This window comes from Coloeus monedula (genome assembly GCF_965178545.1).
Source record: "Coloeus monedula genome assembly, chromosome: 6".
In the NCBI taxonomy this organism is placed as follows: Eukaryota; Metazoa; Chordata; class Aves; order Passeriformes; family Corvidae; genus Coloeus; species Coloeus monedula.
In genome coordinates, this window is record NC_138786.1 from 29,546,378 (window position 1) to 29,560,729 (window position 14,352).

Below are 14,352 nucleotides of genomic sequence, written 5' to 3' on the forward strand. Positions count from 1 at the left end.
AGAAAGATGGTACCTGACTGACATTTTGGAGAACATCAGCAGGCATTTAGATCAGATTTTGGCATGTAAGTGATTTATCAAAAGCCATAGAAAAAGGTCATTGTTAGAGAAGGAACTAGATGCAAAATGTGAGAATTTGTAACTATTGAACCAAGAACATTATTTCTGATTAATGAAGGTGAGTAGAAGTTCAAACAGTACTAAGTGTAACATTATTAGTAGTTCTTCCTTGCAACTTGCTTCTTCCTTGGGGAAGAGGTACAAACTGAGCCACTTACAAAAGTACAGAAGGGTCACTGCTTTGTCTGCTGAGATGATACGATACTGCCACTAACAAACCACAAAATATGGAGAAAAGAACTGGAATATGCTGCCCATCCCAGGAATCCTGGAGACAGAAATGAAATGTTAATAAAAAGGATACAAAGTACACACCACTTATCTGACATACAAGAATTTTGTATATCATGGTAAGAGAACGGATAAATTAACTACAATTCCACAAAAACAAACCAGGGCTTTTTGTACAAAAAGTTGTTCCATCTTTACCTATGTCCAACTATAGATCAGAAACACTAACACAGTGTACACCCCCTTCAAGTCTACACCATCTTAATCATTAAACAGTCATCGTTTTTCATAACCCTTACGAGGCATTTCCTACATTCCTGGAGACCACAGGCTCTTAAGAACTGTATTTAGTCACTTCTCAATTTTGAAAGTTACATATATTTTGACTCAAGATTTATTTTTTCTATTGTGCTGAATGCAGATTAAAAAGTGGCTTTATTTGTGTATATATTTATTTTCCTGATCTGTATTGGATCTGCAAAGATGTAAGAGTTATTCTTTTCTAATGCTTGTTTGTCTTAAATGGATGTGTTTACAAAAGGCTAATGAGACAAGTGTACAAATTCACAGAAGGCTAATGATGTTCTGCAGGTGATAGCATCATGGGAGTATTTCCTCTAGGAACTTTCTACTCTCTGTAACAAAGTGGAAAAGCCAGGCAACTCTGAGTTGGACCCACACATGCTACAATTCATTGTAAACTGAGCACGTTTGATTATTGACACACCTGAAATGAACAAACAGAACCAACATCACACTCCATACTGTTTTCAAACAAAACATTTCAAGCAAAAAACAAAGGGGGCAGCTTGCCCCTTTGCCAGCTAACTCTTGAATTCTACCTTTCAGATAGACACACATCTTCGCTTTGACACTACAAACTATTTCTTGGTTTCTTTTCAAGTAAATATTAATTTGAAAACACTATTTCAGTTTTGCAGCACCAGAAAAAAATACTTACACGAGCCATTTTGAGAGGTTAATGTACCAGCACATGCAGACTCTGCTAGAATCAAGCCACTTGCATGATTTTTTTCAAGAATTGATGTAGAATGGGACTGACAGTAAATGTCATGTGTTTTCAACTAAAAAAAAGAGCCTGTTAGAGCAGGCACAAATCACACACCTTTTGAAAGCAAAAAAGTCTGCTTTGCTCCTGCATTGCATCTCCTCTATTGACATCACAGCTGAGCAAGTATGAAACCCTAATAAATCAAACTAATATTTCTAATTCAGTAGCTGCATACTTTCATTACTTAATACAGAAGGAAGCAGAGAACAAACCCAAAACATTGATGTTTACTGTGCATAAAATTTTTCTCACCTTCAGGGCACCATAGCACAGTCCATACAACAATGCTACTGCCACAATACTACAGATAAAACTGTAAAGTGCTGCAAGCAGGCTTGTGGTAGCTGAATATCATAGAAATGAAAAGAAAAAAAACAAAACATTGTTATCTTCTTAAGTTAGAATACAAAATACTTCAGTTTAAGATGATATCAGCCCCCTAGTTGCCACAACCCTCTGATGGAAAAAAAAGGCAATTGAAACCAGAGCAGCTACTTGTATTTTTCCCTAGAAGCGATTTTTATAAAGAGCATTTTATGTGGCTTTTTTAACCTCCTTATTTATTCAACAGCTTTACCATGAGAATAGCAATAGAAACCAGCTGACGAAGAAAGTACACTTTATGACAGACTTACTAGGACAGCAATTCTGTTTCCCAATAATCAATCAGAATACCTTTAGGCTTTTTAAAAACACCATTAAGTATTCTATGTTTAGAGGGTAGGAATAAAAATACTAACCACTAAATTTTTTAACTAACATACTAATCTTGGCTGCTCCACATCTCACACTTTTGCCACTGACACAAAACACAACACTCACCATTGCCACCAAAGACATGAATGTCCAGCTGTTCACAGAGATACATCACAAATGTATTCACCTGAGGCAGGAGACCAATGAAGAATACTATAGGGAAACATAGTGTAAACACTACAAAAAAAAGAGATGAAAAAGTGGTGAATGTGAAAAAACCAGCATGGTAAGATATTTTTCAGTTTAAGTTCTAGGGTATCACACACCCCATATTTTAACTCCACATCACTGAAGCATTTCTACTATAATTTCTAAGGAAAATACACATTATGTAAAGTTCTACTTCAATGACTCAGAACTGACTGCATACAGAGGTCATACAAATCAATAGTACTTTCCTTTTAATTGCTGTAGACATGGACACAAGGCAGTTTAGGCTTTCCATTTTTATTTAGCAAAGATCAGCCAGGAGTGTTTACAGATTAGACTTACGAGTTTTCACTCATTGTAAGGGAGGCTTATCCAAGCCTAACTGCCTGTCTGGAGTTACAGGAGCAACCTAACACCAGCCACTCTGACGTCAGAGAGGCCAAGCACCCCACCTCCGGGTTTTCTGCTACTAATAACATCTGACAATTTCACTAATTTTTCCACACCACTTCTGAAAGTTCTAATCCTAAATGACTGGGGGTTTTGTGCTTTTTTAACAAAGACAACTGTATGAACCATGAAAACACCTGCAAATTACAGGATTTCAGAACACAAAGATAAATGAATGCCACCTAATTTTAATACAGAAAATGGTATGTCTCAACCTGTACATATTATTTACTTTCTATCTTAAAGAATAAAAGATGCAGAAATAATCTACACAAGTTCAGATCTAGTAGCTCAGATTTAATTCACATGCAACAGCATATTGTAAGTTCTAAGTTCTGAGAGATAGAAGGATCAAATAATGAGAATAATCCTAGCAGACAAAATTTGGCAGTTTAGGGAAGATTTTCTATCATCTTACTGACTTGTACCTTCAGTGACCAGAAGAAGTAACAGATTTTGAAGTATCTTGTAAAGAACCACGAGTCTCAAATTTAATTTTCTAATTCCATATGCACAGAATAGTTGGACACTGAAGGATTTCTCATTAGAAATATCTACAGTCAGATACTGCGAATCTGATTTTCCCCACTCCATGGTAATGTTAAACAATAATATAATTTAAAAACATGCAGGTTGCAAGCTTGGGAAAGACACTGAATTCTGCATTTTTTTACTGACACGAATCAGGAAATATAGGATTTCAGACCAGCTCTTCACTACCTGAAGGAAATACTTTTTCAAAATTCTCAGGTCAACCCCCTATCTCAAATTATTACTCAAGGAAGCCTACATAGGAGGCAAATACAGCCTTCTGTCACTGACAGATTAAAAAGTTGTTTCCTCAAAGTCTGTAAGTCAAACTATCTTGGGCCCATTGGAAACAAAATTATTAGACAGATCTGAGAATACACAATTTTTAAAGAGTAGTCCAGCAAAAAGCCAATATTTATGATGCTTTTACAGTCTTTTACATCATTGTTTTCTAATAGCAAACAAGGTGAAAAGATAAAATAATTTTTATTAATTTATTTAGGTGAAATTAAATTCACCTAAATGAAATTATTAAATTTCATTTAGGCGAAAAGATAAAATAATTATTATAAATGTGGAGTAGATTTAGAACAATTGATCAACTGCAAAGCTTTCTGAAACAGTGCTTCGGCAACAGTAAGAGTTGCTCCAAGGGCAAGTGTATTGCGTGGGGGAGCACGGTGGGACGTGCAGTGCAGGTTGGTGGGGCAGGTTTTTTTGTTTTGCTTGGTGATTTTTCAGTTTGGTTCTTGGTTTTTTGAGTTCCACTTGTGGTTTTTTATTGTTTGGAGGATTTTCATTTGGGTTTTTTTTAAAGTACAGTGAGCTGTTCTGGCAATCTGATTTTTTATTGGAAGAACTGGTAAGAAATATAAACGCCATATGCTGCTGCAAGATACCCCAGAAGAACAGGAAAACATAAGGATCAAAACCCACTTTGAACTCTTCAACTAAGTAGTTTTAAAAGCTAATCCCAAGATGGACATGGCCTGGTGAAAATGCCACCACAGCTTTTAAAACTGGTAAAGACTCACTGTTCAGTACTTCTAAGAAGTAGCTCACTTCCACAGTAGGGCACACCATCTCCATGTACATTTATGTATTATCTTATGGTGATATGGGTATACATTATGTCAATGACTCCACATGGTAGAAAAGGGAAGAAAATACTTCCAAAACTGGCAGAGCATTATCAAGAGAAATTATGCTAGTTTTGTATCATGAATGAGTCAAAAGTATCTTCTATCTTAATTTCTTTTTTTATACAGAACAAAGTATGCCAGTACATGAATAGAACCAAGGAATTTGTTCAAAAAGCACCTTTGAAAAGGTCTGGACAATTTCTGTTCAGAAATATGCAGCTTAGACACTTTCCCTCTGGGCATTTAAATTTAAATACAGATTTATTAGCAGAAAGTTGAAGGGGGAAGCAGTATGAGGCATAAAATTCAGGATGTTCTTAAAATCGAGTAATAAGAACTAATACCCAAAATGCCTGGGTCAGTAATTCTTATTAATCAAAATTTTAAAAAACCCACACTGAGACCAAGTTTTCATTTTTCTTGGACAGAAAATGGTCTGGGGGCATGCAGACATAACATTTAACTGCTGTTGTCCTTCACTCACGGGTATTTTGACACTACTGAAAAGCAACTGCATTCAGTTTAGATGAACTCTTACAGATTTTCTTATGCCACCCAAAGCAGTGATCCACAGAAGATCACTCAAATAACTTTGCTCCATTAAAGCAATGCACAAAGTTCCCATGATAAGATGGTCTTCAAATGTTTATGTCTCCCTCTTTCTATGAGCTCTGAGATTACAGGGCTGTTATTATTTTCATAATTAAGTACACAGGGGAAAGGATTGTTGTTTAGGGGTTTATGCTTGTTTTTTGCATTAGGTTTAGGAGGGTGATATTAAATGTCATCGGTATTCTGAATACACTGTGCTGCTCAGAAAACAATGGAATTACCTCAAAATGGAAGTACAGCTCAAAAATTGTATTTTTGGTATTGCTGATAGGCCTGTTCTGAGAAGAGGCATATTAAATAAGATTTAACCTGTGCATAATGTTTTTTAAAATTGTGTCTGTACTGTTCTGCCAAATTGCTAAATAACCTGACTTAAGAGAACTCCTACTCAATTGCCATAAGCCCTTTCAGAGAGTGTGAAAGGGTCCAAATCAAAATGTTTCTTTAACTACTGAGCAGCTAGGTCCAAGCAAATGGTAGTCTATCCAGATCCAAGTTAAGTAACAAAGTAAGGGCTAAAATATTGGATAATGAAAAATTTTGTGACACCATAGTAGAGGGCATCGCTGCCATTTGTTACAACAAAGCTGTAGAAGGGGAAAGTGTTCGAAGAAAGTTCTACTGCTGTAGAGCAAACAATTCAAATCTACTCACCTATAACTAAGTCCCTGGCTGACAGCAGCAGCAATGGGTTGGTGAAAGCCATTCCATACAACCTGAATCTTGTTGTAGATATGTTTCTGCTGCCATAATCCAACAGCCAAATAAGACCACAACATAAACAGAAATATACAGGCCTACTATAGGCTATGATACGATTGTGACCCTGTTTAAAAAAAAAAAAAACACAAAAACACCAACATCTGTTCATTTTTAGTGGAAAAGGCAATTTTTACTCTTCTGCTACAGATAGCTTCAGAACCAAAATTAATCATTGGTCATCAACCAGTGTACTGTCTGTCACCTCACCATATCCTTCATAAAATCCTTAATGCATTGCCTTGCAGTGATATCAGTCTGTCCTTTTTGTGGCTTTGATATAACAAGGACACAATGGTTAGATTAAGTTAGACTAAGATATACATACCCTTAGTCTCAGCTATATTTTATGCTATGTTGCTTGCAGTACTAAATGCTAGAGCTCTGGATAGGCTTTGTAAGCAACTGAGAATAAACCAATTTTAAGGAAAAAAGGATTAAAGTTTATTACTCAGATACTGCTTCTGCTGCGGGGGGGGACAATCTCTATTGGTCTTATATCAAAACACACAACTTACGCAAAATAAAGTTAATGACCTGTTGCAGAGGAATAATGCTTCTACACATTTTATCTAGGACAAAGGTAATATTTTGTCTTGGCAATCTAGTAGATGCACAACAGAGTATAAACATATTGTGCAATACTAGCACATTAACATATCCATGCTCAAACATTAATGCTCACTAGAGAATTGCAAACTCAGCTTGTTAGAGGGAAAAAATAAAGCAGTGTGTCCACTAGAACAACTGAATGATCTACAAGACTAGAACAGAACATCCAAGTTGTGTCAGTTCATGCCAGCAAAGTGAATTACAACATTAGGAATACTTCTCAGTATAATTGCTTGAATAATAAAGATTCATCAAAAAGCTTATCATGACATGCCTCCCTAGCAAAAGCTAAGCTCGAAACAGGAGGACATGACTTGTTAAATACAAGGAGTATGATGGGGGGGGAAAACAATATCTGTTCCCCTCTCACACACTAAGACAACTACAAGCCTTTTGTGCCTTATAAGAAGGAACATAAAAGAAATGCCAAAAAGATGAAACCAAAATGATCAATTCTCTGAGGGAGTTCTGCATCTGCAGGGTTAGTACAGCGGCACATGCCAACAACTTACATGTCGAGGGGAAGAAGAATCTGGCTGAACGCTCTGAAACCAAAATGAAACGAGGAAAGTCACCCAATCTACAGATAGGCATGTTTACCTCCCCCCACACAACTTCTTGGTTGAAGTTCTTTTAACAATATCTACAGTTAATTTTACAGATGTCAAGCTACATTACAGCCTTTAAATAGCATGATGTCATAAACAACAAAATCTACTTAAAGAGTATACGTCCATAACCCAAATTCTAAAAAAATCCCCAACCCCCTCAATTTTAGGGCTTTTACTGTTTTTTTCAATAGCATTATGAACTTCAATTTTAAATCCAATTTCCATCCTAACAGTCAAATCATAAAAAAATAATCACTTAGATTACCAATATGCCATTAACAGCCTAACAAAAATTAATAATCTGATTAAATATACGCTTAGATATCATGAATGCACTGAGGCATAGACACTAAAAAAAATTAAAACCCATACCAATAAAACTTCAAGTTCAGTTTGTAGCTGGTTTTCAGCTAGTAAGAATGTGTTCCTCTTTGTGAAAACAAACAAAAAAAAATATGAGAACAATAAATAAAGGATTGTTTAACAAACATATGCAGAACCATTCTAGTGAAGTGACCTTGTATTACCATCTATCGAACTTTCCATGAGGCCAAGTTTACTCATTTCTTTATAAATGATAAGCATGCACATTTTTCCTTAAAGCTCTAACTAACCTGCAACACCCAACTGGAGTTAAATCTACTGTTTATAGAAAGTAAAGAGAAATTAAAATACCTTCAACAGCGAGTACTGGCAACTGGCTATTACCAGGCAGAACTGGAAGACCCAAATATCCTTGAAAAAGCCCTCTATAAGAAGTACAGAGCCCAGAAATGCAACTAGAATAGCTAGGATGACAGCTAATACATTTTCAAGGATCTCACGATTCCTGTATTAAACAGAGAGATAAAAAAAGACAAAAAAAAAGAATTTAAAGCGAACTATGTCTAGAAAAAGCTGCAAAAGAACAGTTAGGGTCAAAAACTAACAAGGGTTATGCTACTGGTAGCAAAACAGTTAATAGATTTGAACTTCCACAGTCTACACTAGCACACTGACCTTTAGCAAAGCTAGGAGCTACCAGGATTTCAATGACAGCAGAAAACAGTATCTTACAGAATTTTACTTTAAACAACAGAAGATAACTTCAGCAGATAATTTTAGAAATAATTCAAACGTTCAACCAGAAGCATGGTCTAACAAATCTATATTCAAAGCCCATCTAGGATGATTATAAGCCTATGAAAAACACAAGCATGACAACTTACCTGTGTATACAACCTGCCATTCATGATTTTCTAATGAAGAACCTAAAAATACTCTCGCTTGGGTAAGATATGCCAAGTGGAATACAGGTAATTCCACATGATATTGATAGTGCTTCAGAACAGAATTATGAATATTCCTCCCTGGACAGAATCACTACTATCTTTTTTATTTCAAGGAGGTTCATTACCAAAATATAAATACTCTACATATTCCAAAAGCTGGTAACTGGAGGATCACCTTAATTTTATTTTTCTAGGTAAATGCAGCAGGGACAAGAAGTCACACTACTAAACAACTCTTGGAAAAAATGCTATGAAGCAGCAGGCAAATCCTCTCTATTTGCTGAAACAGTAAGTACATGCCAGGTTGTAGACCCTTTCGATTAATTTTTGGAGAAGGCTATACTCTAGCTATAAGACTGGCAACAAATCTTTCTTTTTGATCATACAAATGCGTTACTGCCCCACACAGGCAAAGTGAGGGTTGGTTTCCTTTTTCAATTTCTGGAGAAAAAAAGGAGAGTATTCTCCATTATTTTAGAAAAACTGCATTCAGTATTGTTCTTTCACGTTTCAGAGTACAGTAAGTAAGTACAATTCTCTACAGATAGTTTTATCTATACAACAGTTTAGTAACTGTTTTCATCTTTGCTTTTTGAGGTCTGGCGACATACAAGGATCTCACCTATCAAATAAAGCCAGAAGAGTTAATCTATCAAAATTGATGCTAATCCAAATCTTAGGTAGGATCCAAAAGCGATAGTACTGCTTGACTTTTTGAGCTGCTTCCTCTTGAGGTTGCATGTGGTCCTGAAGGTCAGGGCTCAGGTCAATATCTTGCTGCTCCAGCAGATCTGTATCCATTGTTAGCAGCCTGTTCAACCTGATCTGAGGAAGAGAAAGCTAAAAGAAAGTTAGTATTAACAAAAGCTCATTTATATTGAATCACGGTATTACACTGAAAATTCCTTTGAAGAAAATTGCTAGAACTCTTTAGTTTCACTTTTGAGAAATTACATGTTAAGCACTGTCACAGGCTTCTACTTACTTTTTCTGTGCTTATCATGGCACATGAATAGGACTAGCAGCAATAACAGTTTGCATACAACACAACTCTTTGGCATTTCAGCATATGCCTTATTTCAAATGAATGTATCTTCCAAGCACATTATCCCATTTACTCTGAAAACTTCAAATTTGAAGACGAGTAAACTGATACACAGACAACATACACTACAAGAATAATCCAATTATTAATTTAAATAAATTACAACGCATTTCTTATAGACAGCTAATCTGCATGCAAACCAATGCTGAATGGTTCTTTTTGCATGACAAAGCAACATACACATGCACCAGCGGTCAAATTCAAACCTCATTGAATCCAAAATACACTCAGAAATTAACCAAAGAAAAAGCTCCACCCTAACCAGTCAAGTAGTATTTACAACTGACTATTACTTATTTTGTAGCTTGTCTAGAGTTGTCCTGAAAATCACAGTAATACTAACAACCATAGAAGATATTCAAGGAGAGTACTCAATGCTAATAAGATATATAGTATGTATGCATCATCTAATCCACTTCATAAATTTCATTAACCAGGCCAAGAAGCATCTTAAGCACTTAACAATATTGCCCTTTATTCTTAGACAATATAACTGTTAAAATGTCATTTAATGAAAAAGCTTCACAGATGTTTAAAGCAAAGAGTAAAATTTCAATACTCATGCTACCTTCAAGTGTTAAAAGTACAGGTTTAGTGTTTGGAGGTACTTTTTTCCTACAATCATCTAAGGTTAACATTCAATTTCTTGATTTATAAATTTTTTTTCATCACTTCTTAAACTATCAGTGTACTTAACTATGCTTAGCCAGCTTTTTCTTCCTAGAAAAATACTAGTGAAAACAACAAGCAGGAACACTCCCTTTCTAAAGGCATTTCAAAAATACAAACCATACTATTTTAGGTAAGCTGTGTCAGAAAACAGGTCCTTTTTTGACAATTTTTTAAAAACTTAATTTCTTAAAAGGTAGAATTAGCATAACATTCATGGCACTAATAATAAATTTCAGTGGAAACTGCCATTTAGGAGCATAGGCTGAGCTTTTCAGTCACAAATTTGCCTTAAAACAGAATCATTCCCTCCAATGGGACTACACTGGCAAACTAAGAAGAGGTAATGCAGCCTCTTTTTTAAAGGCTACATTTTCAAGGGGGACTGTGGAAAGCAAAGAAAGCTCCTCTAGCAGACACCAAGTTTAAAAAGCACGTTCTTGATCAAGCATGGTCAGGCAAATGGAGGTCTCTTGCTCCTCTGCCAAATCCTAAAGCTGTATTTCATTTTCCCTCTTGATTAGGTCATTAGGTACTTCAACATACTTTTCTTTGGTTTGCCAGCTTAAGAATCATGACCATTTGCACTGTTTTCATACCATAATATATGACTTCAGAATTAAGGGTACAGGTTTGTCTAGACTCAACAATAATATAAAAGTTTTGAGATCACAAAACTAAGGAATATTAAAGCTATTTTCAGTATGAAACAGTGTAAGCTTCTGCCTTGTTTTCCCAGTCATTCCTTGCATATAGATGTAGATTTTGTACAGCAGATTCCAATGACAAATTTCTAAATTCTTTTCAGGGAAATTACTCAAGTGAAGTTTCTTTTGGTCAGAACAAAATATTTAGTCTTTCTGCTGCCTGCTAACCTTAGTAACACACAGGAGGAAAACTCTGTCCAAATTGTACACATTATCTCTGGAAACCTTTACAAGGTATCTTAGAAGATCCAATTTCTATGAGTGTTTTTAAATCACTAGGTTTTAGATCAGAGGAAATCAACTAAGTTTTAAAGTGCTATGCAAAAAGATTATTTGTATCTATATATGAAGACACTACAATACTAAATACTTTCTCTTCATTAATCCAGACAAAATTCCTACATAAGAACAAAGAACTACCACAAAGAATGATTAATCAGTGCTATAAAATTGGATAGTTTTCTGATTCTTTGCATGCTTTAAAAATAAGTAAGAAAAACTTACTAGATCATGTGGATAAAAGCGAACTGAGGTAGAACTCGATACGTGAGAGTCCGTGTCACTATAAGAACAGGGAAAATACTTCAGATTATAAATTACATTTTATTTCAACAGGTCACTCTAATTTCCTAGTGTCCCAAATTTTGATTCCTTGTGAATTTTATCTAAATATCTGGAAGTTTTTCCTTCAGTCACTTATTACAAATGCAAGTAGCCACTTCATCTCACGTATTGTGGTACACTCCATAGCTATAGTAAGCCAAGACACCCTCTAATCTTACCCTTAATAACATTTTCTCAACACCCAGTCCCTAAATTGTCTAAAAAGAACTACAATTATAGTAATTATTCCACTCAAAAAACCAAAAATATTTTATAAGCTGTTAGCTACTGATTTGTAAACACACATCATATCTCTAAAGAAGTGCAGAGGCTGCTAGGTGTCCACATGCAGTTTCTCTTAATTCTATACTGTTTTTAATCAAGATCCCAAAACTGCCAAAAATAGTACATACTTAGCACAAGTGATGCCTTGTAGGACAACCTAAAAACAGAGGCTAGACAAAATTAAGAGAATAAAAAGCAGTTATACTCATTGAAGGGCCTTCAGGTACATTTAGGGTGGACAAAGCCCGCCCCGGGGCTACACCCAAAAATGGACGACAGGTCACGGGTTTTCACACTTTTGTAAGTTTGGTCCATTTGCATATTGGGGGTTAATCCTCCAATTACAACTTCAGGTAATGAAGTCATTTACTCCAAGTTTGCTCCCCCCCAACTCACTTTTGTTTACTTTTCTCGGGCCCGAGACAGTAAGGTGTCCTTGATTTTCAGCCCTACAGAGGAACTGTTTTATCTGACCAAAATGGGAGAACAGTAGCTAACAGTCTATGTGGAGTTTAGAGTTACACATTACAGAATTGCAGAATTATAAATATATGAAAAATATAAAAGCTAAAATCCTAAGGCATCACAAGTATACTGAGCTACTTAAACTGCTTTTGAAAAACTTAACTTTAAATGAAGTTAAACCTATGGTAATAAGAGCAAAATTACTTTGCAATTTCCATTCATTAGAGATGAAGAGAAATTTCTCTTACTGTATGAGAGTCCATATCCAACCATTGCTTTTTCCCCCAATTTTGCATAGCTTTTGGGTGTTTGTTTTCTATGTAAATCACATGGTTGTTAAGACTTCTATCAAATTTATGCAACTTTCCTTCAGTTCCTTGCCTTAAGATAAAAACATTCTTTGTTATCAATTTTACTTTACTGAAACTCAAATATTCTCTACAGCCGAGATCTGATTATCTGAAGTGGCCAGTTTGCTCCTTCCATTAGCACATACAACTTCATAACAGCAACCAACAGCAAAGCCATTGCATCTGGAACATGCAAGCAGCAGAGGCAGGGATTAGCAGCTTTGTGGAAGGAATACAGAACTTTTCATCAAAGTTCAATTCTACAAAAGGCACTCGCACAAGAAAGATTTGAAGATGGGAGGTTTTATACTCAATACTCCATAATTCCAAGAGCTATTCCACCTACATGTGGTAGGAATTATAGTATTCAACATGATGCAATAGCTTCAGAGCAATTCTGCATAGTGAAGTGGATTGGGGGCAGGCAGGAAGCCACAGGAGGTTTTGGGTTGTTTTTCTTTCTTCTGCTTCCTATCGCTTCAGAGAAAGAAAGGGCATCTTTCCAACAGCAGATGAACTATCCAGTATGTAGCTGGTTATTTCAACTGCAAGTCAAAATTTAATCTCAGGCATGTTAACACTTTCACGTACTGTTTGATGCCATGTATGAACTCGAGAATAAATTTATCAGTTTACAATGGCTTCACAACTGGAAGTTCAATAGCCATTATGGTCAACAGCCACCTACTTTCTCAAAACCTGGGTTAAATTCCTTAAAGACCTTCTATATGCCAATAAAAAAATGCATTTGTCAAGTTCTCAGTTTGGAAGTGTATTGCTTAAACTAACAGAAGTCTTTGTTTTCTGAGATAATATTTAACTGTATGCCATCTTCCAGCAAAAATCACTTATGTCACAAAAGTAAATGTATATGGCTAATATATTTTACAGATTTTTTTTTTTGGTAGTCCATACTAAGTAACTTTTTAAAATTAAAATCAAGTATTCGGTTGCAGAAAGACAAGAATCATCACTCTTGACTGGCCTTCACACACACCAGATGTTAGACGCTCTTCTTGCAGCTGGCTCAAAGTTCACAAGTGACATGTCGCAGCCCCCTGTCTCGTAGAGCGTAGAACTGAACTTACCTATTAAAGAAAAGGTCAAAAGCAGGTCAAAATTTCCTCACGTTTTATCCCATTGGCAGCAGCTTCTATTCATTAACTTACTACAGAGATCAATTTAGACATCTGAATTCGCATTAGTGTCAAAACATAAAATGTGCTTACACATTAATTTGTCACCAGTGCGGACATTAGCTACACAGTTGTCTTTCATACCATTTTACATAACATATATACCATAACTCCAGTACTGATTTTATTAAAGAGTTGATATTTACAAGATTCCACCATTAACAGAACAGAGGCACAATGTATGCTCTTTTCCCCTTAGAGAATAACCACATGAAAAATTTTCAGTGACCAGCTTCTTCAGTTCTTCCCCACCACTAACAGAACCATCAGTAAATCATTCACTATCAGCATTTAAGAACATTTAACTACAACAGAGATAACCCAAGTATCCTGAATAAAATTCTCTTGAAAAGTCCACATTATTTGAAAAGAAACAAAGACTGAAAGAAGTGACCTGTGATGCTTCATAAGTTAACTTAGGAAACTCAGAAAAGTAAATTGAGGCAGAGATTTATTCTCCAAGCTAGAAACAAATGCTTCAGTGTAAGAACAAAGGACTGCAAACTAACTTCTTAGATAAACCATTTGTACTTCCAAAATACATAATTTTAACAAGGAGCCAAAGATTGTGACTCAAATGATAAATTACCTTACTATGATGTTTTTACAGTACCCTCCTCCCAGCACTGGCCTGATCAGAGAGATAAGCACTGTA

At 35.6% G+C, this 14,352-nt stretch overlaps 1 protein-coding gene across 7 annotated transcripts in view; it reads right to left on the minus strand.

The window, feature by feature from the left end:
• The window catches only part of PCNX1 (pecanex 1), a 90,477-nt gene that overhangs the window by 33,015 nt on the left and 43,110 nt on the right, over positions 1–14,352 (minus strand). For 6 of the 7 annotated variants that reach the window (XM_082283676.1, XM_082283680.1, XM_082283678.1 and 3 more), the window contains 9 exons: positions 13,499–13,589; positions 11,303–11,360; positions 8,940–9,157; positions 7,722–7,875; positions 6,948–6,980; positions 5,719–5,890; positions 2,246–2,356; positions 1,676–1,767; positions 279–388 (listed from right to left, as the gene is read on the minus strand). In XM_082283676.1, coding sequence (XP_082139802.1) covers positions 279–388; positions 1,676–1,767; positions 2,246–2,356; positions 5,719–5,890; positions 6,948–6,980; positions 7,722–7,875; positions 8,940–9,157; positions 11,303–11,360; positions 13,499–13,589 — 1,039 coding nt within the window. The remainder of the gene's footprint in view (positions 1–278; positions 389–1,675; positions 1,768–2,245; positions 2,357–5,718; positions 5,891–6,947; positions 6,981–7,721; positions 7,876–8,939; positions 9,158–11,302; positions 11,361–13,498; positions 13,590–14,352) is intronic. The other variant, XM_082283677.1, reaches the window with a different exon arrangement.